The 26201-nt window shown below is 49.9% G+C and overlaps 1 protein-coding gene across 1 annotated transcript; it reads left to right on the top strand.

Annotated features, from left to right (window-relative positions):
* The first annotated feature begins 545 nt into the window (after positions 1 to 545).
* Positions 546 to 25044, top strand: SAPCD1 (suppressor APC domain containing 1). The gene is made up of 6 exons (XM_035105033.3): positions 546 to 1011; positions 14151 to 14287; positions 19551 to 19688; positions 21220 to 21321; positions 23426 to 23536; positions 24472 to 25044. The coding sequence occupies exons 1-6, from the start codon at positions 561 to 563 to the stop codon at positions 24592 to 24594; spliced, it is 1062 nt and encodes a 353-aa protein (XP_034960924.3). The 5' UTR covers positions 546 to 560; the 3' UTR covers positions 24595 to 25044.
* The last annotated feature ends 1157 nt before the right edge of the window (positions 25045 to 26201 follow it).

Here is a 26201-nt window from a genome sequence, read left to right as displayed (position 1 = left end):
AGGAGGCCAAACCCTCTCTCTCTCTCTCTCTCTCTCTCTGCCCCAGAGGAGATGCCACCTCGTTAGACAGAGCCGCTAATCATCTGGCGTCCAGGGCGATTATCTGGGATGGGTCACATGATTCCAATCCCAGCTGACCCCCTCACCCCCACCCCCTTCGTGGACCAGCTTGGCCAATCTGACTCAATCAGATATTCCGACTCTGACAAACTAGAGAGCTCAGCAAAGCCCCAGAGCAACCCTGGCCACACAGACGGCGGCAGCAGCCGTAGCCGCAGGAGCCCTGGTTTCCTCAGCCAGACCTTCTGCTGCTCTCTAGCCCACTAGCCTAGTCCCCTCCCAGAAAGCCCAGATGTCCTGAGGACTCCCCCGCCTGCCCTCCCTCCCCCTCCAGAATTACTCTCCCCTCCTGGCCGCCAGCCCCACCGTTTCATTTCACTGGAATTAAGGCTTTCTCCTGCACTCTCTCCCCAGTTGCTCCCTCTTTCCAGAGAAGCTCTTCCTGGCTCCCCCTGCTGAGAATTGCCTGGGCTCCCGAGGACCCCTGAGCTCCACTCCCAATGAGCTCTGGGCTGGCCGCCCCATCCCTCCCTCCCACCCCAGAGGACCCCCCTCCTCCGGCCCGCGGCACCCGCCTCCCGCGCCCCTTCCTCCGCAGCCTCCGGACGCTCTTCGAGATCCTGGATGACCAGCGGAGCGGGACCGTCCACGTCTCGGAAATCGAGAGCCGCTGGGGCCGTGGGGGCTGTGGGGTGAGCCCCCTGGGGGACAACGAGAGGTGCCAGCTCCCTCGCGGTGTGCTCCAGGCCTTGCAGCAAGTGGCAGAGCCTTGCGGAGGGTATTTAAGTTTCCCCCGCCTGGTGGCTGGGCTGAGAATCGCCCTCCTCCGGGCCGAAGAAGAAGAGCAGAAGGAGGCCGAGAAAGCTGGAGAGTCGGGCGCTGGAGTCGGCGGGCAGGCTGGGGATGGGCAGAACTCAACTTCGCAGTCGATGAAGAACTTGAGTCGGATACGTAAGTAAGAGAGGAGGAGGCCAGGAGGCCCGGGTTTGGGGTCAAGGGTGTTGCTGTGGGGCTGGAGCACAAAACCAGGATTCCTGGATAGTGACAACTGGGGTGCTTTTATTCTTGGGAAAGAGATTGCGGCAGGAGAGAGAAATCTCAGGACAAGAGTAGTAAGCCAACATGGTGCCTGTCAGGTGTTTTGGACTACAACTCCCATCGGTCCCAGGGAGCATGGCGGTGATGGGAGTTGTAGTCCAAAACATCCAGCGAGCACCACATTGTCTGCCTTAGGACTCCTGGGTCCTCTGGGAATGTGTGTGTCGGTAGCTTTGAGGAGGTGGAGGAGGGGAACCACAGGCCTTCTGATATCAGTCTCACTGGGGCTTAGGTTAATGAATTGATTGTTGTTGTTTGGACGTTTAGTCGTGTCCAACTCTTCGTGACCCCATGGACCAGAGCACGCCAGGCACTCCTGTCTTCCACTGCCTCCCGCAATTTGGTAAAACTCTTGTTTGTAGCTTCAAGAACACTGTCCAGCCATCTCGTCCTCTGTCGTCCCCTTCTCCTTGCGCCTTCCATCTTTCCCAACATCAGGGTCTTTTCCAGGGAGTCTTCTCTTCTCATGAGGTGGCCAAAGTATTGGAGCCTCAGCTTCAGGATCTGTCCTTCCAGTGAGCACTTGGGGCTGATTTCCTTCAGAATGGCTAAGTTTGATCTTCTTGCAATCCATGGGACTCTCAAGAGTCTCCTCCAGACCATAATTCAACGTGTCTTTGTCCATGGAGTTTTCTTGGCAGGGATACTGGAGTGGCTTGCCGGTTCCTTCTCCAGGTGGATCACGTTTGGTCAAAACATAACTTCTCTAAGTTATTTAAGCCCCTTTGCCACGACAAGGCAGTGATCCATGAAGGGGTAATGAATTGATTACCAGGGGGCAATTAATTAAATTGGACTTGGTCTTGGACTAAATTGGACTATGCTCCTGCTTCTGTTCTTGGGGGGTGTCCTGCAAAATTGGGGACGGGCAGAGCACATGGTTTTGCAGGTTTAATACCCAGCCTCTCCAGGTAGGGTTGCTGGGGAAAGTTCCCCAAATGCTTCTGGCATTTGTTCTGTGTGGAGAGTGTGCACAACGATGAGCTCGGTGGTCTGACTATGCCCCTATAATCAACGTGGGATGTAGGGGACCCGGGTGGGTTGCAGAAGAGAGTTGAGTTTCCATTTGGCTCCTTCCAAGTTGCTGGGTCTACAGGGCTTAAGCAACAAGCTGAAAAGCTGGTTCCTGGGACAGGACAGGATGGGAGGGAGGTCAAGCAATAAGGAAAATTGTTAAGAGAATCCAGAGTTTGATCCAGGGGTCTGTTCACATTACCCCCTTAGAGCACAGTGAAGTTGCTGGAGGTTTTTTGGGGCTGCATTTCACAGCTCTTCTCGCCTGCTCACATCAGCATAATGTGTTTTCCGTATGCAGAAGTGGGCTAGGGAGGAATCAGCACAGGACACATTTTGGATAACGTCCTGTGTTGGGGGATTGAAAGCCCAGCATTGGAAACGCAGTGAGTACACAGTGATCACACACACCAGCAAGGCAGGAGACCTCCCCTGTTTGCTGAGTTTGTTCTCGCGTTGTCAGTTGACCAGATCAGCTTGATGTGCAGAAGTCAAGAGGTGGTGCTTTTCTGTGGCATGGAGATCAGTCATACCGCTCTCTAATGTTTCCCTAAGGAGTATCTCTGTTAGCCTTTCGCAGCAAAAACAACAAAGAGCCTTGCGTTTACCCTTTTAAATTCTAACAAGTTTATTGCGGCATGAGTTTCTGCAGACTATCATCCACTTCGTCAGACGTACGGGAGCGTCCATTAAACAGCACAGGAGCTTTAAAAGCCCTAGCTAGTGTGACTCGGGTTGAGAGAGGCAGAGCGGTGTGGTGGTTAGCACAATGAAATCCCATGACACTCCCTCTGTGCCGCTGGAGAAGCCTCCTACCTCCCCGCCTGATCTACCTCGCAGGGTTGTTGTAAGGATAAGAGTGAGAGAATTATGTGTGCTGCCATGAGATTCTTGGAAGAAAGCCGTTCTTTTCGCACACATTCTGATCAATTGCGTTGGGAGTGGGGATTCAAGTCAGACTCAGACTTTACCCTCTCCTCTGCTCCTGTTGTTGTTGTTGTTGTTGTTCTTCTTCTTCTTCTTCTTCTTCTTCTTCTTCTTCTTCTTCTTCTTCTTCCTCTTCCTCTTCCTCTTCCTCTTCCTCTTCCTCTTCCTCTTCCTCTTCCTCTTCTATAGGTGCCTTTCACCCTAAGGTCCCAAGGCAGCGTACAGCATCAAAACACAATATTAAAATTATTTATTTATTTATTTATTTATTTATTTATTTATTTATTTATTTATTTATACCCTGCCCATCTGGCTGGGTTTCCCCAGCCACTCTGGGCGGCTTCCAACAGAAATATAAAATAAAATAATCTATTAAACATTTCAAAGCCTCCCTAAACAGGGTTGCCTTCAGATGTCTTCTAAAAATCTGGTAGCTGTTTTTCTCTCTGACATCTGATGGGAGGGTGTTCCACAGGGCGGGCGCCACCACCGAGAAGGCCCTCTGCCTGGTCCCTTGCAACTTGGCTTCTCGCAATGAGGGAATCAACAGAAGGACCTTGGTACTGGTTTTACAGTTTAAAACAACTCACTATCATAAAAAGACCTGCGGGGCATAGGGCTGTATCCAAATTTAATTAAGTAATTAATTAATTAATTAATTAATTAATAAGAAGGGTCCAAAAAACACACCAAACACCCCATACACCTCAGGTGTCAAAAGCCAAGGGAAAAGAGGTGTGTCTTTATTTTGCTTATTTGAGGCACACGAGAGTCAGAAAGGAGCAAATAGTATAGCTTTCTTGAAAAAGTACCATTTTGGACCGTGTGGGTGGCTGGGGATATAGTCCTCTTCAAATGCCCCACATCCAAAGCTCTCCCCAACAGAGAGAGCAAGCATGAAAACGCTACCCCAAAACTATTCCCCTGGACCTGCCGTTAGCTTTTTTTACAAGCATAAAGTGTTTGTAGAGCCAGTGAGGTGTAGTGGTAATCTGGTGAACCGGGTTCGATTCCCTGCTCCTCCACATGCAGCTGCTGGGTGACCTTGGGCAAGTCACACTTCTCTGAAGTCTCTCAGCCCCACTCACCTCACAGAGTGTTTGTTGTGGGGGAGGAAGGAAAAGGAGAATGTTAGCCACTTTGAGACTCCTTCGGGTAGTGATAAAGCGGGATATCAAATCCAAACTCTTCTTCTTCTCTTCTTTGTTATGAAGTCCAGGTAACAAGCTAACCTCCTCCCGCCTATCACCACGTAAGATGCAAGTTCTATTGTACCTCTCAATTTGGGGGTACAGACCATGTGGCCCTCCGTCCCTTGCCGCACTACATCTCCCATCAACCCCAGCCGTGGTGGTTAGGCAGTGATGAAGAGCCATCGTTCAGCAACATCTCCCCCCCCCCCCAGATTCACTCCAGACTTGCAACCCTTCTTTTTAGGAGACATCGGTGGGGCAGGGCAGGCCCAGGCCTCTCTTCTTTGCTTGCATGGCACGCTGCTTTGGACGATGGCCGGCAGGGCGGATTTGATTTCTAGAGGGGTGCTGGGCATACTGCAGGTTGCGGAGATTTGGGGCAGCTGCTGTTTTTGCGGCATGGCAACAGAAGGGTGTGTTTGTGTGTGTGTGTTTGGAGCTGTGTGATCAGAAGGAAAAGGGGGGAAAGAGAAATAAACACAGCAAGGGGGAGAGGGGAAATGGGTGGGAGGGTGGGCACCTCTGCTTTTCCACCTCTGCAAACACGCTCTTCCTCTCTCTCCTGCCTCTGCGCCCCTGGCAAGCCTGCGGCAACTCAGCCACAGCACCATACGGCCAAGGGTTTAGCGCTCCTGATCCTGTCTCCCCAGCCATAGAGACGAGCAATCCTCTTACCCGGCTGCTCTGATCCACCCCCTCCCACTTCCACCCCCACCCCCAGCTCCCCAGTAAGGCGCTTTTGTTAATGGGCCACGCATCGGACAGCCCCAGAGGCTGGAGTTGAGGAGTGGGAGTGGGATTAGACGGCATAAATAACCGGCCTGCCCACCCCCACATCTCTCATCCGGCCTGTCCCTCTCCGGCAACATGTGCAGTTGCCCAACATCCATCGATTTCTCTGTTAGGAAGGCCAGGATTTCAAACACACACACTTGAAACCTGGCAGAGCTGCTGCCAGTCAGTGTGGGAAATACTGAGTTAGATGGAATAGTTGTCTGATTCCGCTTCAGGTATTATTTCTGGCCTCTGTCTGTCTCCAAAGACAGCGGAGGAGTGTGCTCTGTGCCGTGCATATTTGGGCAGGTTCATTTCTTCAGCTCCTGTGTTTCTGTCTTGCCTGCAGCTCTCTTTGCAAAGCAAGCTGGGTGCGTTTGGGTCGATTTGCCTGTGGTTAGTTCTCCCTCTGCACTCACAGCCCCAGAGTTGTGGTCAGGGCCGGATTTAGGTTTGATGAGGCTCTAAGCCAGGCATCCCCAAACTTCGGCCCTCTAGATGTTCTGGACTACAATTCCCATCACCCCTGACCACTGGTCCTCTTAGCTAGGGATCATGGGAGTTCTAGGCCAAAACCTCTGGAGGGCCGCAGTTTGGGGATGCCTGCTCTAAGCTACTGAAGGTAATGGGGCCCTTTAAATGTCCAGCTGTCCTTTGTCGACAACAAATTGTCGCTTTTTTGTGTGTGTTGAATATATGCTACATCCGAAGTGTGCATGCACACGAAAGCTCATACCTATGACAAACTTAGTTGGTCTCTAAGGTGCTACTGGAAGGATTTTGTTTGTTTGTTTGTTTTGTTTTGTTTTGACTATGTCAGACCAACACGGCTACCTACCTGTAGCATATGCTACATGGTAATTTATGGACCCAATAGGTATCTAAAGCCATTTGCACATATTGCCATGCAACCAGTCCATGCAGAATGTAAGGTAAAGGTAAAGGGACCATTAGGTCCAGTCATGAACGACTCTGGGGTTGTGGCGCTCACCTCGCATTAGTGGCTGAGGGAGCCAGCGTACAGCTTCCGGGTCATGTGGCCAGCATGACAAAGCCACTTCTGGCGAACCAGAGCAGTGCACGGAAACACCGTTTCCCTTCCCGTCAGAGCGGTACCTATTTATCTACTTGCACTTTGACGTGCTTTCGAACTGCTAGGTTGGCAGGAGCTGGAACCGAGCAACGGGAGCTCACCCCATTGCAGGGATTCGAACCGCCGACCTTCTGATCAGCAAGCTCTAGGCTTTGTGGTTTAGCCTGCAGAATGTAGGCCCCCTAAATATAGAAATGAGCAAACCAGTGATATTTTAGGGAGCAGGCTAGGAAGTGGGGCCCATGATTTACATCATAGGAGCCTACACAACACAAAACACTGTTGTTGTATGTAGACTTTATTTGTTTTTTATCTTATATTTTGGAAATGTACATCCAGGGGTTTTTTCTTTAATTTTTTTTGGGGGGGGCCAAGAGAGTGGGGCCCTAAGCTATAACTTGTTTAGCTTTTACGTAAATCCGGCACTGGTTGTGGTCCCTCGCTTCTCACACGCCTGAAACCCTCCCCACCCCTCCCTGACAGCTGATGCAGCGAACTTTTCTCCTCCCGTGTCCGCTGGATTCTGACAACACGTTCATCAGGGTGGATTTGATTTAAATCAAATCAATTTAAATCACGATTTAAATCACTAGACAGTAAGACTTGATTTAAATCATTTTTTTTAACAGGAAAACTTATTCTTGCTAGTATAATCTTAATATTTACAACCAGATGAAGGTTTCATTTTTGGAATAATAAATTTTCAGAGGAGTTTTTATACAGTTATATCAAAAAATACTGATTTGGTTATACTATTAGAAATGCATAGACAGATAATTATGAAGTTATTGTGAGGTTTAATAAGTTAGAATCACAGAATCGTAGAGTTGGAAGAGACCACAAGGGCCATCCAGTCCAACCCCCTGCCAAGCAGGAAACACCAGCAAAGCATTCCTGACATATGGCCGTCAAGCCTCAAGTTAACTGTTTATATTTGGACAACTTTTCTGCTGTACTTTATTGGAAGGAGAAAAACAATCATTTCCTTGATAACAATTTAAACAATTTATTTAACTAAAACAATAACATTATAGCATATAGTTAAACAATTTAAAAAAAAAACTTAGACTGAGTTTTAGGACACATGAAAAACTTAAAACAAATCCTATCTTTAGAAAGATTTTTCTTCCAAAAAACATTTTATTTTAAAAATCCAATTTAAATTAAAAATATCCAATTTTAAAAAATAAATCCAATTTTTTATTTTTTTAAAATCATTGATTTTTATTCACCCTGACATTTATCCCTCCATACTAAGTACGTCCTTACAAATAGCGCCTTACAAATAGCGGAGGAGAGGAGGCAAGCAAAATGCAAGGGAGATAGGGAAAGATACAGGAAACTGAATGCAGATTTCCAAAAAACAGCAAGGAGAGACAAGAGGGTCTTCTTAAATGAGCAATGCAAAGAAATAGAGGAAAACAATAGAATGGGGGAAACCAGAGATCTGTTCAAGAAAATTGGAGATATGAAAGGAACATTTCGTACAAAGATTACCATAATCAAGGACAAAAGTGGTAAGGACCTAACAGAAGCAGAAGACATCAAGAAGAGGTGGCAAGAATACACAGAGGAATTATACCAGAAAGATATGGAGGTCTCGTACACCCCAGGTAGTGTGGTTGCTGACCTTGAGCCAGACATCTTGGAGAGTGAAGTCAAATGGGCCTTAGAAAGCACTGCTAATAACAAGGCCAGTGGAAGTGATGATATTCCAGCTGAACTATTTAAAATTTTAAAAGATGATGCTGTTAAGGTGCTACACCCAATATGCCAGCAAGTTTGGAAAACTCAGCAATGGCCAGAGGATTGGAGAAGATCAGTCTACATCCCAATTCCAAAGAAGGGCAGTGCCAAAGAATGCTCCAACTACCGCACAATTGCCCTCATTTCACACGCTAGCAAGGTTATGCTTAAAATTCTACAAGGCAGGCTTAGGCAGTATGTGGACCGAGAACTCCCAGAAGTGCAAGCTGGATTTCGAAAGGGCAGAGGAACCAGAGACCAAATAGCAAACATGCGCTGGATTATGGAGAAAGCTAGAGAGTTCCAGAAAAACGTCTACTTCTGCTTCATTGATTATGCAAAAGCCTTTGACTGTGTCGACCACAGCAAACTATGGCAAGTTCTTAAAGAAATGGGAGTGCCTGATCACCTCATCTGTCTCCTGAGAAATCTCTATGTGGGACAAGAAGCTACAGTTAGAACTGGATATGGAACAACGGATTGGTTCAAAATTGGGAAAGGAGTACGACAAGGTTGTATATTGTCTCCCTGCTTATTTAACTTATATGCAGAATTCATCATGCGAAAGGCTGGACTAGATGAATCCCAAGCAGGAATTAAGATTGCCGGAAGAAATATCAACAACCTCAGATATGCAGATGACACAACCTTGATGGCAGAAAGTGAGGAGGAATTAAAGAACCTTTTAATGAGGGTGAAAGAGGAGAGCGCAAAATATGGTCTGAAGCTCAACATCAAAAAAACCAAGATCATGGCCACTGGTCCCATCACCTCCTGGCAAATAGAAGGGGAAGAAATGGAGGCAGTGAGAGATTTTACTTTCTTGGGCTCCTTGATCACTGCAGATGGTGACAGCAGTCACGAAATTAAGAGACGCCTGCTTCTTGGGAGAAAAGCAATGACAAACCTAGACAGCATCTTAAAAAGCAGAGACATCACCTTGCCGACAAAGGTCCGTATAGTTAAAGCTATGGTTTTCCCAGTAGTGATGTATGGAAGTGAGAGCTGGACCATAAAGAAGGCTGATCGCCGAAGAATTGATGCTTTTGAATTATGGTGCTGGAGGAGACTCTTGAGAGTCCCATGGACTGCTAGAAGATCAAACCTATCCATTCTGAAGGAAATCAGCCCTGAGTGCTCCCTGGAAGGACAGATCGTGAAGCTGAGGCTCCAATACTTTGGCCACCTCATGAGAAGAGAAGAATCCTTGGAAAAGACCCTGATGTTGGGAAAGATTGAGGGCACTAGGAGAAGGGGACGACAGAGGACAAGATGGTTGGACAGTGTTCTCGAAGCTACAAACATGAGTTTGACCAAACTGCGGGAGGCAGTGCAAGACAGGAGTGCTTGGCGTGCTCTGGTCCATGGGGTCACGAAGAGTCGGACACGACTAAACGACTAAACAACAACAACAACAACAACATTAAGTACGTCAAGAAGAGCCCTGCTGGATCCAGCGAAAGATCCACCTTGTCAAAGGGCAAAGGACTGTAGCCATGGAACTGCTGGGGGGGGGGTCCTCTTGGGGAGGGCAGGATAGTTTCCCTGAGAGGCATCACCCGACCCCTGGGCTGGGGATGAGGCACCTCTTTGTGGAAGGCTTGCTGACATGAAGAAGGTGAGCAGGTGAAACTCTGGATTGGGAGAAGGGTAATGTGGTCCTTTTCTGTAGGGGAGTGGTGCAACCTTCTGGGGTTTGCATGCCAATAGTGGGCGGGGCCAGAGGGGAAAGTGGGTGGAGCAACGGGTGTGAATTTTACCTTCGTAAGGCAGGGTAGTTTCTGCGCACAGACGTCTCTGTTCTCTATCCGGGCGAACGAGACGCCTTGTCAGAGTTCAAGGACACAATTCCAGCCAAGCAAAAGCACTTGGTGAGGGTGGGAAAGCAAGGCTGGTCAAGGGGTGTGGCTGGGAAGAGGGCGTGTGACTTGGGAAGAGTCTCAAGGTCCATTTGGTGAGGCCTAGAACAGGCACCCCCAAACTTCGGCCTTCCAGATGTTTTGGACTACAATTCCCATCTTCCCCAACCACTGTTCCTGTTAGCTAGGGATCATGGGAGTTGTAAGCCAAAACATCTGGAGGGCTGCAGTTTGGGGGTGCCCGGCCTCGAAGGATGCATTTGGCCCCCAATCACGCATGGCATGGTTGTCACTTTCAAAGGAGGGCAGGCGTGCACATGTGCCTTTAAGATTTCTACAGAAGTTCAGGTTGCCCACTCTAAATACAGCTGCTGGAACAAGTAGTACTGTATTTTTCGCTCCATAAGATGTACCTGACCAAAAGACACACCTAATTTTTAGAGGAGGAAAGGGGGAAAGCCCTGTGTTGTTGTTTTTATCAGCTCACAGTTGTGCAGCTTTTTTGCAAAGGGGGAAAGCTCCATTTTGGGGGGGGGGATCAGCTCACTGTTATACAGTTTTTTGCAAAGGGGAAAAGCTCAATTTTGGGGGGATCAGCTCACAGTTGTGCAGCTTTTTTGCAAAGGGGGAAAGCTCCATTTTGGGGGGGATCAGCTCACTGTTGTACAGTTTTTTGCAAAGGGGAAAAGCTCAATTTTTGGAGGATCAGCTCACAGTTGTGCAGCTTTTTTGCAAAGGGGGAAAGCTCCATTTTTTGAGGATCAGCTCAAAGTTGTGCAGCTTACCTTGCAAAGGGGGAAAAATCCTGTTTTTATGGAGTTCAACTCACAGTTCTGCAGCTTCTTTAGGAAAGGAAAGGAAAGGGAGCCATTTCTACAGTTTCCAGACAGACAATCTAATCAGCCAGTGGAGGCCTGGGCAAGGGGGTGGGGCCGGGAAGGGAGCTAGCTTCTCTTCTCTCCCTCCCAATCTCTTGTAATCAGCTGCTGAGCTCTTTCCCTCTTGTTAGCCTTTAGCTCTTTCTATTATTTTTTAAAAAAAAAGCAGGATCTGCTTTTCGCCCCTGGCAATCCAGCTCCAGGGACCATGCATTCGCTCCATAAGACGCGCAGACATTTCCTCTTACTTTTTTTGGGGGGGGAGTGTGTCTTATGGAGCGAAAAATGCGGAAGTTTATGAAATGAATGTTCTGGGCCAGGTGTAGGCAAACTCCGGCCCTCCAGATGTTTTGAGACTACAATTCCCATCACCCCTGGCCACTGGTCCTGTTAGCTAGGGATGGTGGGAATTGTAGTTCCAAAACATCTGGAGGGCCGGAGTTTACCTATGCCTGTTCTGGGCCATTGTACAAGTTTGCAAACGATAGGGCCGGGCCGGCACACAGACACACGTTTGTGTTTTATCCCCCTGTATTAAAGGGCAACTCACTTTTGCTTTGGCAAATGTCAGTTTATCTTGGCATGAGTTTGGAGGGGGGCGGGGGGGGCAGGCCTTCTCCTTGCATTAACTTGATCCTGGCGGGAGATTCCCAAATGCATGCCAGGTTGAATGAAATCAGAGCAGGGAAAGAAGAAAAGACAATGGGGGTATTCAGAGCCAAGTAGGTGGGAGTGGGACGTTAGCACCGGGATAAGTAACAGGATTCTATAGGAACGAAAGGCTCCTGGATCCATTGCCGATTGACAGTTGTTATCCCAGCTGCTGTCCACAGTGGCGTAGGGGAGAGTTTGGCAGCTCTCAGTGCCTGGCACTGGGCCACAGGCATCCCTCCATCTGCTGAGTTGGCCAGGAACTGCCTTATTGTCTTGGCGGCTGCCACTCAATCTGTAGCTGCCGACTGGCACCATACACCCCGTGAACTGTGGATCTTGTGCATCAGCTGAGCTATGAGCAGAGCTTTGCCCGGTCAGCTTCTCCTTCTTCCCTTACCTCCTTCTTTGCTTCCTCTCACTGCCACTTAACGGCTCAGACGGTTTGCTCCTCCTCAGGCAGTTTTCCTACCTGACTCTGGTTGAACCTGCAGAGATGGAAGCAGTGTGGATGCTTTTGGCATACATTTTGGGGCCAGTGTAAGGATTAGCATTAGCGCTAGGGGATCCCCCCAACACAATTCCCGGGATTTTTTTTTGGGGGGGGCGTCTTTAAAGTGGCATGTTGCAACATGTTTTTCTACCGTGGCACGGCAACTTCCCTCTGCCACATCGACGGAAGAAGCCAGGCCTGCTATGCACCTGGTCACCCTCGACACAGCAGGAACAGCAAGCACTGGAATACAGGATATAGGGACACAGGCAGAAAGCAGGGGGAGGGGCCCCTTGGGGCCTTCGTTTGCTTTTTTTTAAAAAAAAAACGAGCGCTTTGTTCCTCATTAATTCTGTCCCTGGGAAGTCAGCCGGGGCAATCAATCCCGCTGGACCTCCGCCAGCCTGGGCTCAGTTAATCAATGAGCCCCTGTAATTAGTGGCTCTAATTAAAGCAACTGGGATGTGGCAGAGAGAGAGAGAGAAGTCCATTTCAGAAGGGGAGTGAACCACATCAAAAGGCAAATAGGGGCCTCTCCCCCCTTTTTAAATGGTCGCAACCCTGTGCCTTTAAGAGCATCCTGACATTAAGGCTGTCAGGCAGGTGGAGGTCCACCTGTGGCTCCTTTCCGGGAAAAGGCTCATGTGCTAAAATGTGTGTGAAGGAAGCCACTGGAAGAACAGGGAGTAAGGGACAGGGAACACGATGGCAACTGTATTGCCAAGGCCTTAAGGACCACAGAACTGCCCTGAAGCCATGCGGAGACATTTTCCCTCTCCCAATTCCTCCCCTGTTCTCTCTATTGTTTTCTGGGCAACAACTTAAGGTGTTGGTTTTTCCACGTAAGGGTGCTTCCAGACAACCTGCCTATTGAGCCTTTATTTAACAACACAATTTATAAATTGCTTTACTGTAAGAATGTAAGATGAACCCTTCCCGGCTGCATCGGGGCAGTGGCCCACCTAAGTCCTACATCCTGTTCTCACAGGGGGGGTGAAACATGAAATGGGATGCATGGGGTGCTAAACCACTGAGCCTCTTGGGCTTGCTGATCAGATGATCGGCGGTTCGAATCCCCATGACAGGGTGAGCTCCCATTGCTATGTCCCAGCTCCTGCCAACCTAGCAGTTTGAAAGCACACCAGTGCAAGTAGACAAACAGGTACCGCTGTGGCAGGAAGGTAAACGGCATTTCCGTGCGCTCTGGCTTCCATCATGGTGTCCCATGAAGCGGTTTAGTCCTGCTGGCCACATGACCTGGAAAGCTGTCTGTGGACAAATGCCGTCTCCCTCGGCCTGAAAGCGAGATGAGCGCTGCAACCCCAAAGTCACCTTTGACTGGACTTAACCATCCAGGGGTCCCTTACCTTTACCTCACAGGGGTCACCCAAGTGCCGGTGGGGGGGGTGCAGCCTGCAAGTGGTACCTAAGTGCAGCAGCAATCTCCCCACTTGTGATTCCTCAGCAACTGGTATTCAAAGGCATGTTGTTTCTGGCAGTGGGGGGGGGGTGCGTCATAGCCATCATAATAACCTTAGCCACCATGAATTTGTCCTAATCTTCTTTCAGAGCTTTCCAGATTTTTGGTCATCACTTCCTCCAGTGGGAGTGAGTTCCATAGCTGAACGATGCTCTCCATCGCCAGTGTGGTGTAGTGGTTAAGAGCGGTGGACTCGTAATCTGGTGAACCGGGTTCGCGTCCCCACTCCTCCACATGCAGCTGCTGGGCGACCTTGGGCCTAGTCACACTTCTCTGAAGTCTCTCAGCCTCACTCACCTCACAGAGTGTTTGTTGTGGGAGAGGAAGGAAAAGGAGAATGTTAGCCGCTTTGAGACTCCTTCGGGTAGTGATAAAGCGGGATATCAAATCCAAACTCTTCTTCTTCTTCCTTTTATATGCCCTGAACCTTCCAATGTTCAGTTTCATTGGATGTTCATGAGTTCTTGTGTTGAGAGCGAAGGTGGGGAGGAGCTGTCAGTGCTGCAATTCCCAGAATTCCCTGGGTGGAGGGATTGATTGTTAAAGCACTCTGGAAACTGTAGCTCTGGGAGAGGAATAGTGCGGTCTCCTAACAACGGCAAGCACCCTTAATGAACTACAGCTCCCAGAGTTTTTTGTGGGAAGCCGCGGTGGTTTAAAGCTTTAAATGTATGGTGTTACTGTCACCGATATGGCGTGGTATTCCGACGAAGATTATATTGTGGCGCGAAAAACCTACACGAGGGAGCAGTATGAGGTCCGCTATAAACGGCAGGATGCTCAAACATTTGTCACATCAAACGACAACAAATAAACCTGTAAGTTCCTTCCCCAACCCTTTCTTTTGAAAATATGTTTATGGCATAATGAATCTCTTTCTCCAGGAGAATCCGATGGGAAAGGAGTCACACGGTCTCGTAGCATCAACAGTTCCCTCTGTCAAGCTGGGAGACGCCGGAGTATCCGACTTCCGAAGGAACCGCGGAGACACACCATTTCCAATGCCTTGGAATATGATATGGTGAGGAAGCCCAGAGTGTGTCTCTCAAGGGCTCTTCCAGACCACCTGGTCACCGAGCCTCCTTTCTGATTTGTTTGCGGGGAGTTGAGACGACATCAGAACGAGTGTTAAGCCACACGTTCCAAGTGCATCTTCCCATCCCTTTCTTTATTGGGAAAAGTCCGATCTTGGGGCATTCCAATCCACTATTAGTTGTGCAACTTAAAGGTAAAAGTAAAGGGACCCCTGACCATTAGGTCCAGTCGTGACCGACTCTGGGGTTGCGGCGCTCATCTCGCGTTATTGGCCGAGGGAGCCGGCGTACAGCTTCCAGGTCACGACAAAGCCGCTTCTGGCAAACCAGAGCAGCACACGGAAACGGCATTTCCCTTCCCGCCGGAGTGGTACCTATTTATCTACTTGCACTTTGCCGTGCTTTCGAACTGCTAGGTTGGCAGGAGCAGGGACCAAGCAACGAGAGCTCACCCCGTCACGGGGATTCGAACCACTGACCTTCTGATCTGCAAGCCCTAGGCTCTGTGGTTTAACCCACAGCGCCACCCGCATCCTTTTTTATTCCTGTCATTTTTAGTCAGGCATGCCACATGCCACACCTTTATGTGCAAACGGAAAACAGTGTCTTTTCCCCCTCTTCTTTTTTCCCACCGACAGGAGGATTATTCAAGCCCCAAGAAATACAAATCAGCATCGTTAATTAATTTTAAAAACCTGCCTTCAGGCTGTAATTGTCCTTTGTGGTCGCTCGGTCCAAGGTTGTGTTTTCATCGCAAACCTCTTCCATGTGGTCCTGACGTGCATGACCTCAAAAATTGTAGTTCTGCGGGGCAGCCAGATAGCCTTGAAGCACTCCCAAACTATTATTGCCTGTGTTCTCCACAGGAGATCATGGAGGATGAAACCGAGCTGAGATTTAAGGGCGTGAAAAGAGCAGTGGTGGCTTAATCAATACAAATGTCATTGTACGGTCTCAGACCTGACGAAAGCAAATTGAAATTGCAAAATCCTACAATTTCTGGCATGCACTGGCTTAAAACCCATGGTACTTATATGAACCAAGGACAGGAACAATCCAAGCTGCCACGAAACTAACTAAAACTCTTAAGGAGTCTTTGCAGTAGAAAAGAGAAATCCAGCAACGGTTTCTGTGATTTGTTTTGTGTCAACAAAGTAATTGTGTCAACCCCAAAAGTAGGCCAAATCCCCCCCCCCTGCCAGCCATTTTGTCCCTATTCAAAATTGCCCCCCATTGCTTTTCTCTCTCCCCGCCCCTTCCATTGCCGCTCTCCTCACCCCACAGAGGTCCAGGCTCATGCTGAAAGGAGGTAAGACGGACAAGGACAGATTGGAAAAGAGTGCAGTTCATATTTGATTTTAAGTGTGTGTTTGTTTGTATTAATGCACATATTGTCCAGCTTCCACACAGCTTATGTTGTTAGTTGTTTCCAGGGTGCCGGTTGGACCTGAAAGGTATGATTACTTTGTGTTTGCTTCCGGATGACCTGTTTAAAAAGCGTTCAGTCTGATGTATTTGCCTTCTCTGATCTGCTCTGTCTGCCTTCTGCGGGGAAGGGCTGCCCTCCCTCTGTAATGAGCTTTGAAAAGCACCGTCTGCAGCTGCCTGCTACATATTTCAATGCATGCCCGCTTTGGCTCTGAAGCGGCTTCCGGGCACCCAGTTTTTATCAAGCATTTGTCCTGATTTGCTCGCACAGAGTTTGGAGGGAGGACAGACGACACCAGCTGTTTACGGGGTGTTCGTTGTAGTTCGTTTGTGGGCAGCTTAGGCCACGTTGCCTCAAGCGTCACCCCACGCTTTCCAGTTTGCATTATCAGGGCCGTCTCTAGGCCTGGGCTGGGTGGCGCAATGGGCCAGGGCGCCTGGCCACCAGGGGGTGCTGCTGCCAGGGTTGGGATGGAGGAGGAGGAGGAGGAGGAGGTGGCAGCCGCCGATGCTGCTGGTTCCGCCTCCGGAGGACGGGGAGCGGGAGGCAAGCCCGGGGGCTGCTGCGGGTGCAAAGGAGTCCCCGGCTGCCGCTCCGCCCCCGCAGGTACCACGCGCGGCATCGGAGGAGGAGGAGTGATGGTGGGGGAAGGAGCCCATGCCTGCTGCCTTCGGACCCTGAACCTCTTCAGCCGAGGGGCACGCACCTCTTGAGGGGGTGCAGAGTGCAGGCGCCCACCGTGTGGGCAGTGAGAAATTGCTGCAATAATAGTAGTGGGTGGGAGGAAAGGGGCCAGAGGAGCCCCTCCGCTGCGAGGAAAGGTTGGGGGCTCTTTTGGTTTGGGGGAAAGGCGCGGGGAAAGTGACACGATCATGGCAATGATGGAGAAAGTGGGTAGAGGAAAGTCTTTTCCTCCCTCTCTCACCTAACACTCGAACTCGCGGACATCCCACGAAGCTGAATATTGGGAGATTCAAGACAGAGATAAGTGGAAAAGGCCCTTCTTCACGCAGCACAAAGGTCAGCAACTCTGGGAAACCGGGGGGGGGGCGCCAGAGGGATCTTTGAACCATGGCACTGGATAGGCTTAAGGCGGCCCTGACTTTTTGGGGTCGCCGGGGGGTGGGGTGGGCTTGTTGCTGTAGTTGAGAGTCCTGGACTAGACGACCCTTGGGGTCCCTTCTAATTCTACGGTTCTATGATACTGTAATCTTGCAAACCGAATTTGCTGGCTTGTGATTGAAATCCACCTTCGGAAATCACTATGGCCTTTGAAGCACCCAAAATTTTTAAAAAGTCAATCTAATACACCTTCGGCCAGGGCCAGCTGGCACCCCCCAAAAAGTTGAGGATATGGTTTCGAACAAGGCCCTTTCCCGCACGTTGCAATAGTTAATTGGCAAAGCCGTGCGTTCTGCTCACCTCTCTTTGCTCCCCAAGCGCATTCAGCCAGCTGGAAAGGCTGGGATTATGGCCACCATTGTCCAGGGCAACTGAGGCTTTAAAGCATATCCCACAATGCACTTGGGGGAAAGTGCTGATTTCAGCCAAATGGGGAGGGGGGGTAGATTCCGGACACTGTTCCTTTGCCCCTGGGGCAGAGGAGGGGTCTGTGGGGAAGAGGGGAAAGCAGAGGAGAAGGCCGAGGCGAGAGACGGCGAGAGGTTAGCAGCAGAGGAGAGCAGGCAACGCAAATCCACTTGAAGAAAAGGACGCGAATGTGGAAGACCAGGCGGGCGGGTGGCAGAAAAGGGCGAGGAAGGGTGGAAACGCTTTGGAAGGAAGGAAGGAAGGAAGGAAGGAAGGAAGGAAGGAAGGAAGGAAGGAAGGAAGGAAGGAAGGAAGGAGGGGTGTGAATGAGTGAATGAGGAGAGGGTTGCTGGAGGGATGTGTGGGAGGAAAGAGGGCATCTGAAAGGGGCAAGAGCTGAGGGTGGGAGAGGGAAGCTGCTGTGGAGGAAGGTAGTGGCAGGATTTTGGGGGTTTTGGCGAAAAGTGCCTTGGAGGAAAGAGGGCCGTCGGAAAGGAGAGTCCAACGTGTGAGGAGGAATGAGGAAAAGCTCAGATAAACATTTTTGAAGCAATTGGGGGGGGCTGGTGTGCTGTTTTAGTATTTGGCTGTGGGCGGCGGAGCTCTCCGAGACGACACTAGCCTGAAAGCAGGTGGAACGTGACTTGTGGGGAGAGAAGAAGGGGCCACCTGGGGAAGCATCCGTCAGTGTGTGACTTTTCCCCTCCTCAAGCAAGGGCATCACTGAGGGGACCTGCCCTGCTGGGATGCCAGGGTGGCCCCCTTCCCTCCTGCTCTGGGCGTTGCTGCCTCCCGGCCCCCACTGTGCCATGATGGCTGTCCAGAGAGGCTACACCATCCTCATCGTCCCGCTGGGCACGGCCCTCAGCAGCATGGAGGCCCTGCGCTTCTTCTTTTGGGTGAGTCTCTCTGCGGCTCAGGTAGCTGGGACCACGGCAACACACACAAATCTCCACACACCTTTGTTCTGGCCTCCCTTAGACCTTACTGTACCTCCTCCCCAGACATCCAGTGTTTTCAAGTTCTAAAAAGGAATTTCTGGAACCCTAGAAATGGCTTGTTCCTCACCCCTCGAGAGAGAGCCTTGAACTTGTTCTGTGGGCAGTTGCTTCCCATAGCAGGGTCTTCTCCATGGTGGCACCTTGCCTTTGGGATCCTTCCACTAGAAACTCCGTCGACATGCATCTCCTGGGAACGGGTTAAGCCTTTTTATTTCTCATGTTCATTCTTTGGTGTTGCACTGGACGTGCAGTTTAGCAGCCTGTTTTGTCGAAGGGGCTGCTCTGCCCTGTATTCTTGTTGCAAACCGATGTTTCGATACGGCGTGGTCTCACTTTCTGAGCCGCATCGAGAACTGGCTTTGAAGTGTGGTTTCATGTTACATAGAATTGTTATGTCAAAATGCCACTTCTGCATATCAAAGTGATTGAGCGGGCGTTTATGGGGTAAGGCAATCTGGTCGATAAACTTCTCCCAAGTTCTTAAGGGCAAACTAATAGGAACACCATGGAATTGGCCTGGTAGCAAACCAGCAACCAGTGCAGATTTCCTAGCACAGGTGTTATATGCTGCTTTTCTGGATGCACAGAAGCAGGATGTGTGCCCTGGGGGCACCGGTTGGCAATGGGCTCCTGCCCTCCTCCTGCTGCTTTGTCAAGTGCCCTTTCTCAGGAAGGCAGAAGGGTGTCGCTTTGCCCCTTCCTGCCTCCTCTGCCGCATTGCATCATCTGAGGCCCTTCTTCGTGTGCCTCCTCCACGTGAGGTCCAGAGGGTGGCAACACACGAACGGGGCCTTTTCTGTGGTGGCTCCTCATTTGTGGAACGCTCTCCTCAGGGAGATTCATCTGCCTCCTTCATTATAAATATTTTCAAGCGCCCTGCAAAAACATACCTCTTCAATCAGGTCTTGGGCTGATTAGCATTTTACAGCCTTTTAAATGTGTTTGTGGGAGTGCAGGATTATTTGTGCTTTTATCTTGTGTTTTTTTTTATTTACTGCCCTGAGATTGTTTGATGAAGGGCGATATATAAATCTAATCATCATCATCATCTTTGGTGCCTAAGACTGAAGATGAGGCCTTCTGCGCTCAAAGCATGGGTTCTATACCCACGGCTCTTTGCTACTTTGTGCTGAAATGTTGACCTCCCTCTTTGCAAGCTGGCTTCTCCCTTAGATGGAGGTCTCCTGAGCACTGCAAAGTCATTCTGTGCTGCAGAATCAAAGAAACACCCCACCCCACCCCACCCCCAACTCACAAGCTGGAATCCTGACTTTGCCCTCTGTCTTGCAGCTGAAGCGAATGCAAGAGCTGGAACGGGAACGGGACGCCTTGCTGCAAGGGCTGGAGATGGTTGAGCGGGTGCGCGACTGGTTTCAGCGCCACCTCCTGGAGGGCCAGAGGCGTCAGAAGCACATGGGAACAGAGGCAGTAAGTACCAGGCAGGGCCCGAGGGAGAGCAGATACCACCCCTACGTGGTATCTAAAGGTGCTAAGGGTGGTCTGGCTATTTTGGCACCTGGGGCAGAAAATCTCACAAGCGCATCTTGCTTCCCAGGGCAGTAAAAAGCTGCAATAAAAATAAAATAGCTAATAATTGGCAGCCCTTTCACGAGACCCAAAATCAGGTGCCTGAGGCATCTGCCTCACTCTGCTCAAGGTAAGGGCCGGCCTTGTGTGACGATGGAGAATTTGTGGCGCGACATTCAGTAGGCTGAGATACACATGAGGTTCTGTGGATTTTGCGTGTCCCCTTTTCAAAGCACATAGGTTTAATTTGACAACTGTCACACACATTTAGGGAGCTCCCCAGCTTGGAATAAAAGGTAGCAGGGATTAGGAGACTAATAAGATCCAGAAGGTCACTTTCAGTGTGAAATCTTTGAACTGGTTCACACAACACACTGAGCCAAATCTTGGCTTAGCAAGACCATTGTTGACGCTGCCACACTAAACCAAGCCGAGGTGATTATTTCAGATACACATAGGCATTTTCACACATGAGCTAAAATGTCGTATATTAATTGCAAACATCCTCATACCTTTTTTCTATTTACCTTGGGGGGGGGGACAACTCTTCGAGATACAATTTCTGAGGGAGAGCGGGTTCCTGGTAACAACAATCAAGCTGTGTCAAAGAATAAAGAGGTGGCCTGGATTCGAACCTCCTTAGTGAGAGAAGGGAGGCGAGATCCAGGCAAAGGACTTGTTAAATGGGGGGATAAGAAAAAGAAAAAATTAGAGGGGGGGTTGGCAGAGGGGGTGCTGGATGGAAGAAGTTGGGCTGGAGTGGGTGAGAGATGGAGTGGGTTGAGATATAGTGCAAATAAGGGATGGATAAAACGGTTTGGAATTGGACTGCATACAGGAGTTGGTTTGGGATTTCCAGGGGCTGGTCACCGGGCGCAGGAGGGGGGGATTTTTGAATAGTGAATAAGTGAGATGCTAGAATGTTAAATTGTATAAGTTAGAATAATTTTAGTGAACAATTAAGAGGCTAAAGGGAATAATTAGAGTAATAAGAAATTTGTTATGTGGTATAAGTAATTTTTATATAAGGTATTATTTTAAGAATTAAATGGAGATGTTTGGTTAATTATGAAAAATTGCTAAACAGAGGTTATAATTAGACTCGGGAAGGGAGGAGCGAGGAAGTCAAAGTTATGATAGAGTTATGAACATTAGATTGGTTCTTTTTATGTCTTTCTTCTTTGTTTCTTTTTTTTCCTTCTTTTTATTTTTTCTGATTTGTTTTTTGCCTTTTTGCAAAAAAAAATCTTTTTTCTTTTTTGATGTTCGTTTATGATATGATGTAAGACGGTGATGTGAATGGAAACTTTAAGTTGAAAATGTCAATAAATATAATTTTTTTAAAAAAAAAACTCTTCGAGATACAATTTCTATACAGTACTGAGTTTTGTTTTGCTTTTCCCTGCTCACTGCTGTTCTTGCACAACCGCAGAGCTATTTCCCAGACCCTTACGCCAACCAGAGCTGCCTGCTGCTGGCCAAGATCCAGGAAGTGAACCTGTGCTTGAAAAACCTGCTGGCCTCTCCTGGAAAGGTCAGTGGGGACGGAGGGCCTGGGGTTGGGGCAACTCTGCCCTGGGGGGAATGCTGAAGAAGTGACTGCCTTGGGAGGGAGGAACGTTCAACCTTTCCAGTACAAGGGGATGGAAGGCGTAACAGACAGATCTCACCTGTCAGGTGCAAGTTCACCTGAGGAAGCTCTACAGAAGTGAGCAGGAACAGGCTGAATACAGGTCCTTCTCATTTCCATGGGCTTTGCATAAGGCAGCTTCCCAGCAGGCTGTATCCAAATGTTAAGCACTGGGAGAAGGGGTTGCCTCCCTCGGACAACAAAATGTGAGCTAAAATAAGAACGTGGTCCATGTTGGAATAAGACTGTTTTGGGTGGCTGGCACATATGGAGACACCTCTGACTCCTTTTTTTGCCTTGCTTGCTCAGGGCACATGCCTCTAAACACATCTGCACAGTGTCTGCCTGTGATCAGAGAACAAGCACCCCCTATTATTATTATTATTGATCATTTATACCCTGCCCATCTGGCTGGGTTTCCCCAGCCACTCTGGGCGGCTCCCAGCAGAATATTAAAAACATAAGAAATGTGTGTTAGATGTCTTCTAAAAGTCAGTTGTTTATTTCCTTGACATCTGATTGGAGGGCGTTCCACAGGGCGGGTGTCACTACTGAGAAGGCCCTCTGCCTGGTTCCCTGTAACTTTGCTTCTCGCAGTGAGGGAACCGCCAGAAGGCCCTCGAAGCTGGACCTCAGTGTCCGGGCAGAATGATGGGGGTGGAGATGTTCCATACTGGGCCGAGGCTGTTTAGGGCTTTAAAGGTCAGCACCAACACTTTGAATTGTGCTCGGAAACGTACTGGGAGCCAATATAGGTTTTTCAGGACTGGTGTTATGTGGATTTGGCAGCCGCTCCCAGTCACCAGTCTAGCTGCCACATTCTGGATTAGTTGTAGTTTCCGGGTCACCTTCAAAGGTAGTCCCACGTAGAGCACATTGCAGTAGTCCAAGCGAGAGATAACTAGAGCATGCACCACTCTGGCGAGACAGTCCGCGGGCAGGTAGGGTCTCAGCCTGCGTACCAGATGGAGCTGGTAGGCAGCTACCCTGGACACAGAATTGACCTGCGCCTCCATGGACAGCTGTGAGTCCAGAATGACTCCCAGGCTGCGCACCTGGTCCTTCAGGTCCTTTCTGTTTGAGTCAGTCTCTTATAGGAGCAGGCTCTGCCAGAGCTGCCACCAGGGTTTCCTCCAAGGGGAGAGCGTCAGGCTTCCTTGCTTGGGAGAACTGAACTCAAATGGTGTCCCCAAATGGGTAGAGAACTGCATCTGGCCGTCGGGCTGAATCCTTACCTATTCCACCCCGCAGGTGGGTGGGGTCATTTGCCATCATGCTGATGACACCAGGTGACCTGTTTTAGTTCTGACAGTCAACTGATCCTCAGGGCTTCAATCAGCTGGTTGTTGGCACTCGCATCTAGTTTCGAGAGGAAACAATTGCACAGTTTCAGCTCTGTGCAAGTAAGGATCTTGTATGCATGCACCATTTATTAATTTAAGGTGTTTCTATAACACTTTTCAGGCTGCTGTTCCTCTGTCCCTTTGCCCTTGCTTCATCTTCTCCATACATGAGCAGGCAGGGCTGCCTTAAGCGGGTCGGGTGCCCTGGCGCCCTGGTGCGCTGATCGCTCCGGCGCCCCCGCCCCGCCCCATTTCTTCCCGCGGCTGGTGGGCGGGCGCAGCACGCAGCGTGGTTTCCACGCGGCTTAGCCGTGCAGCGCCCCCCTGGCGCTCCGCGCCACCCAGCCTACCCCTAGAGCTGGCCCTGTGAGTAGGCCCCAACTCCCCGCCTCTTGCCAAGTCTATCTTGCCTGTTTCTTGGGTACCGGGAGGCCCCTTTGCAACACAGGAGTGCTGGATTAAAAAATTGGGTGGTATGTTATGGACAGTGTTCTCGAAGCCACCAACATGAGTCTGACTAAACTGTGGGAGGCAGTAGAAGACAGGAGTGCCTGGTGTGCTCTGGTCCATGGGGTCACAAAGAGTCGGACTCGACTAAACAACAACAACATGGTATGGAAGGAAGTTGCGCTCAGATAGTTATGCGGGTTTTCCTTCTCCTCTAGCCTGAAGTCCCACCTCCTGGTTTTGGGGCCCCCCTTTATCCACCAGGAAAGAAGGAGTTTCAGCAACAAGCCGTCACAGTCCTCAAGGAACAGAACCACCTGCTGATCAAGGTAAGGAAAAACCCCACAGGCTGGTCCCTTTAAACAAAAAGCCAAGATGCACAAGGGCAGAGTGGTGGAACAGAGTAGGACGACACCCACAGGGGGTCCAATGGTCAAGAAGGCAGTTTCTGCATATGTTGTAGAGGGAAGTGAGGGGCAGGTGGGGATCATCAACTTGGGAAGTGAGCCTATCTGGGAGAAGGAAAACTCTGCCTTGCAGCTATACTCATTTGTGAGAAAGGCTTCGGGAGTAAACTCCGAGGAACAACCTGTACCCGCTACTTTGCGGGACATCTTTGGGACAAGAAAGGGCTAAGGAGTAAACCCAACACAAATCCGGAGTGGAATCCCTAAGGCGGTTAAGCGGAGCCTTGGACGCCTCCTTCCGGCAACTCCTGCAGCCAAGCTGGTGCCAAATGCTTTCGTTTGGACCACATCAGCGAGGCTGAGATGGGGGTCTTGTCATCTGGGCAGCCCAGGACCTCCATGCACATGGCCCAGGCTTGCACCCTGGAGAGGTTACTTTGGGGCTACTAATGCAGCCGTTTGACTTCACCCCCCGGAGGCGCACTCCATTGTCTCTCGAGACAGACGGATGCCGACAAGTCAAGCAATAGTGAAAGCCAGTGGCTGCCTCAGGACTCACCCTTTGAGGAGGCAGTCTGAGGCGACCTCCTGAGACACAGATTTTGGACACATTAAAAGGTGTCCACCTTGACCCCCCCTAGAACTGAGTCCCTTTATTCCCCTCTCATTCTTGAAGTCCAGTCAATCAATCAATCAATCAAAACCTTTATTGGCATCATTTACAAACATTTAAAATAAACAGTCCAGTGCGATCACGTCACCAACCCAGCAACAACATGGCCTCCTCGGAGAAAAGAGGCCCTGGCGGTAATAGCGGTTCTGTTCTTGATAACGCTGCTTGTCTGCCTAACAAACAGGAAGTGTCTGAGAAGAGCGACCGCATTGCCCAGCTGGAGCAAGAGAAAGCGGCTCTTTGCAAGCAGCTGAAAGAGACCCGCAGCTACAGACTACCCAGCCACAAGGAGTCCACCTTTATCTGACAGCCAAGGCCACACTCTGCCGACGGTCAGCAGCACAGCCATGTCCCTTTGTCTCCTCTGTGCCCGTGACATCACTTCCTTTGTCTGGCCATCTTTTAGACGGAAGACGGACCTTTCTTGTGAAGGGGGCGGCGCAAACGTTTTCTCCTGCAAGAGGCACTAGAGGAACGCTAGACCTCTAGTCACCCAGCCCAATCCTGAGCTCATAGAGCATCTGCTTGGCATGCAGAAGGTCCCAAGTTCAATCCCCGGCATTGCCAAGTAGGGCTGTGAATGTTGCCCCCTCCCTGCCTGTCGGAAACCCCCGGAGAGCCACTAGCAGGCAGTGTAGACAATACTGAGTTAGATGGGCCAATTGCCCGACTCTGCATATGTCAACCTCTTTATGTTGCTGTTCAGTGGAGAGCTAGTGGATATAGGATGGTAGCCTTCATATATGCATATCCCCTTGGTTTGCATCATTTGCTTGGGGGATATTTCGAGACAGAGGATTGCTGTTACTATGAAAAGCTGGAAACAAAGGGCTATTGACATTCATGGAAAGGAGGAGGTGGGACTGCAATTGGCCTGTCAGAGGGAAGGGAACATTGAGGGCGAGGCTGGAAAGAACTCTGTGCCATTTCCTGGCCAAGGGCTGCCATTCAGAAATGGGCAGGGCCCCCTCTCCCCGGTGCCATGAGGCCTCTTGCTACACTGAGGAGGTGGACTAGGTGAGGGAGGCCCCACCCCCACCCCACAGCCTAGAACCAACCCAGCCCCGGTTTTTGCTCCATCAGCACATTTCGCTCCAGCTCGAAGCCTAGAACCTCGTTTTCTTAGCGTGAGTTTACAACTTTGTGTTAAGATGCAACATTTCACACTCTGTGGCACAACATGGCTGTGCTCAGGTCTGCTGGTTCCAATACATTTTTTCCTGTCTTAGGTGAAGGATAAGATGGTGCCTCCCCTGTTATGTGTTGGCTACACTGGCAGCTGAATCTTCTTTCAGCGCTGGTGACCAGAGGACCCTCTGTTGCACCTGAAGGTGGCAGGCTAGAATTGGGAGGCACAGAGCATGCCCTGCTCTCAGCGTGCTCCCTCAGCAACTGCCTCCCTCTATCAGAGGTAAGGCTGGCTCTGCCCGGGAGACCCTGCTCACCAAAATGAATCAGATGCCCCTTTCCTTGGGGGCACTTTTGCTATGTGCCATATCCTAGAGTTGCTGAACATTGTCCCTCTTATGTTCCCACCCAAATCTTCCTTCAAAAGGAAGGCAACGCTCTCCTTGGCTGCCAAATTACATAGACCCTTGCCTTTTGATAATTGTGTACAGTGGTACCTTGGTTCTCAAACTTAATCCGTTCCGGAAGTCCATTCCAAAACCAAGGCACGCTTTCCCATAGAAAGTAATGCAAAATTGATTAATCCATTCCAGACTTTTAGAAGAAAAAAAACCTAAAACAGCTATTTAACATGAATTTTACTATCTAACAAGGCCACTGATCCATAAAATGAAAGCAATGAACATAGGTGCCAACTCCCAGATTGAAAAATCTGGGATCGGCAGCGGCGTGGCACCGGAAGTCGCGCTGCGGCCATTTTGGAACTGGGCAGAGCAGCACCGGATG

The sequence above is a fragment of the Zootoca vivipara genome, chromosome 2 (assembly GCF_965207765.1).
Source record: "Zootoca vivipara chromosome 2, rZooViv2.hap1.1, whole genome shotgun sequence".
In the NCBI taxonomy this organism is placed as follows: Eukaryota; Metazoa; Chordata; class Lepidosauria; order Squamata; family Lacertidae; genus Zootoca; species Zootoca vivipara.
Note: the sequence above shows the minus strand (reverse complement) of the source record. Positions and strands in the feature narration are given on the sequence as shown.

Coding starts and splice junctions, on each gene's coding strand:
- SAPCD1 (XM_035105033.3), top strand. CDS start 561: ATGAGCTCTGGGCTGGCCGCCCCATCCCTCCCTCCCACCCCAGAGGAC. Junction 21,322..23,425: donor TGCTGGCCTCTCCTGGAAAG/GTCAGTGGGGAC, acceptor CTTCTCCTCTAG/CCTGAAGTCCCACCTCCTGG. Junction 23,537..24,471: donor AGAACCACCTGCTGATCAAG/GTAAGGAAAAAC, acceptor CCTAACAAACAG/GAAGTGTCTGAGAAGAGCGA.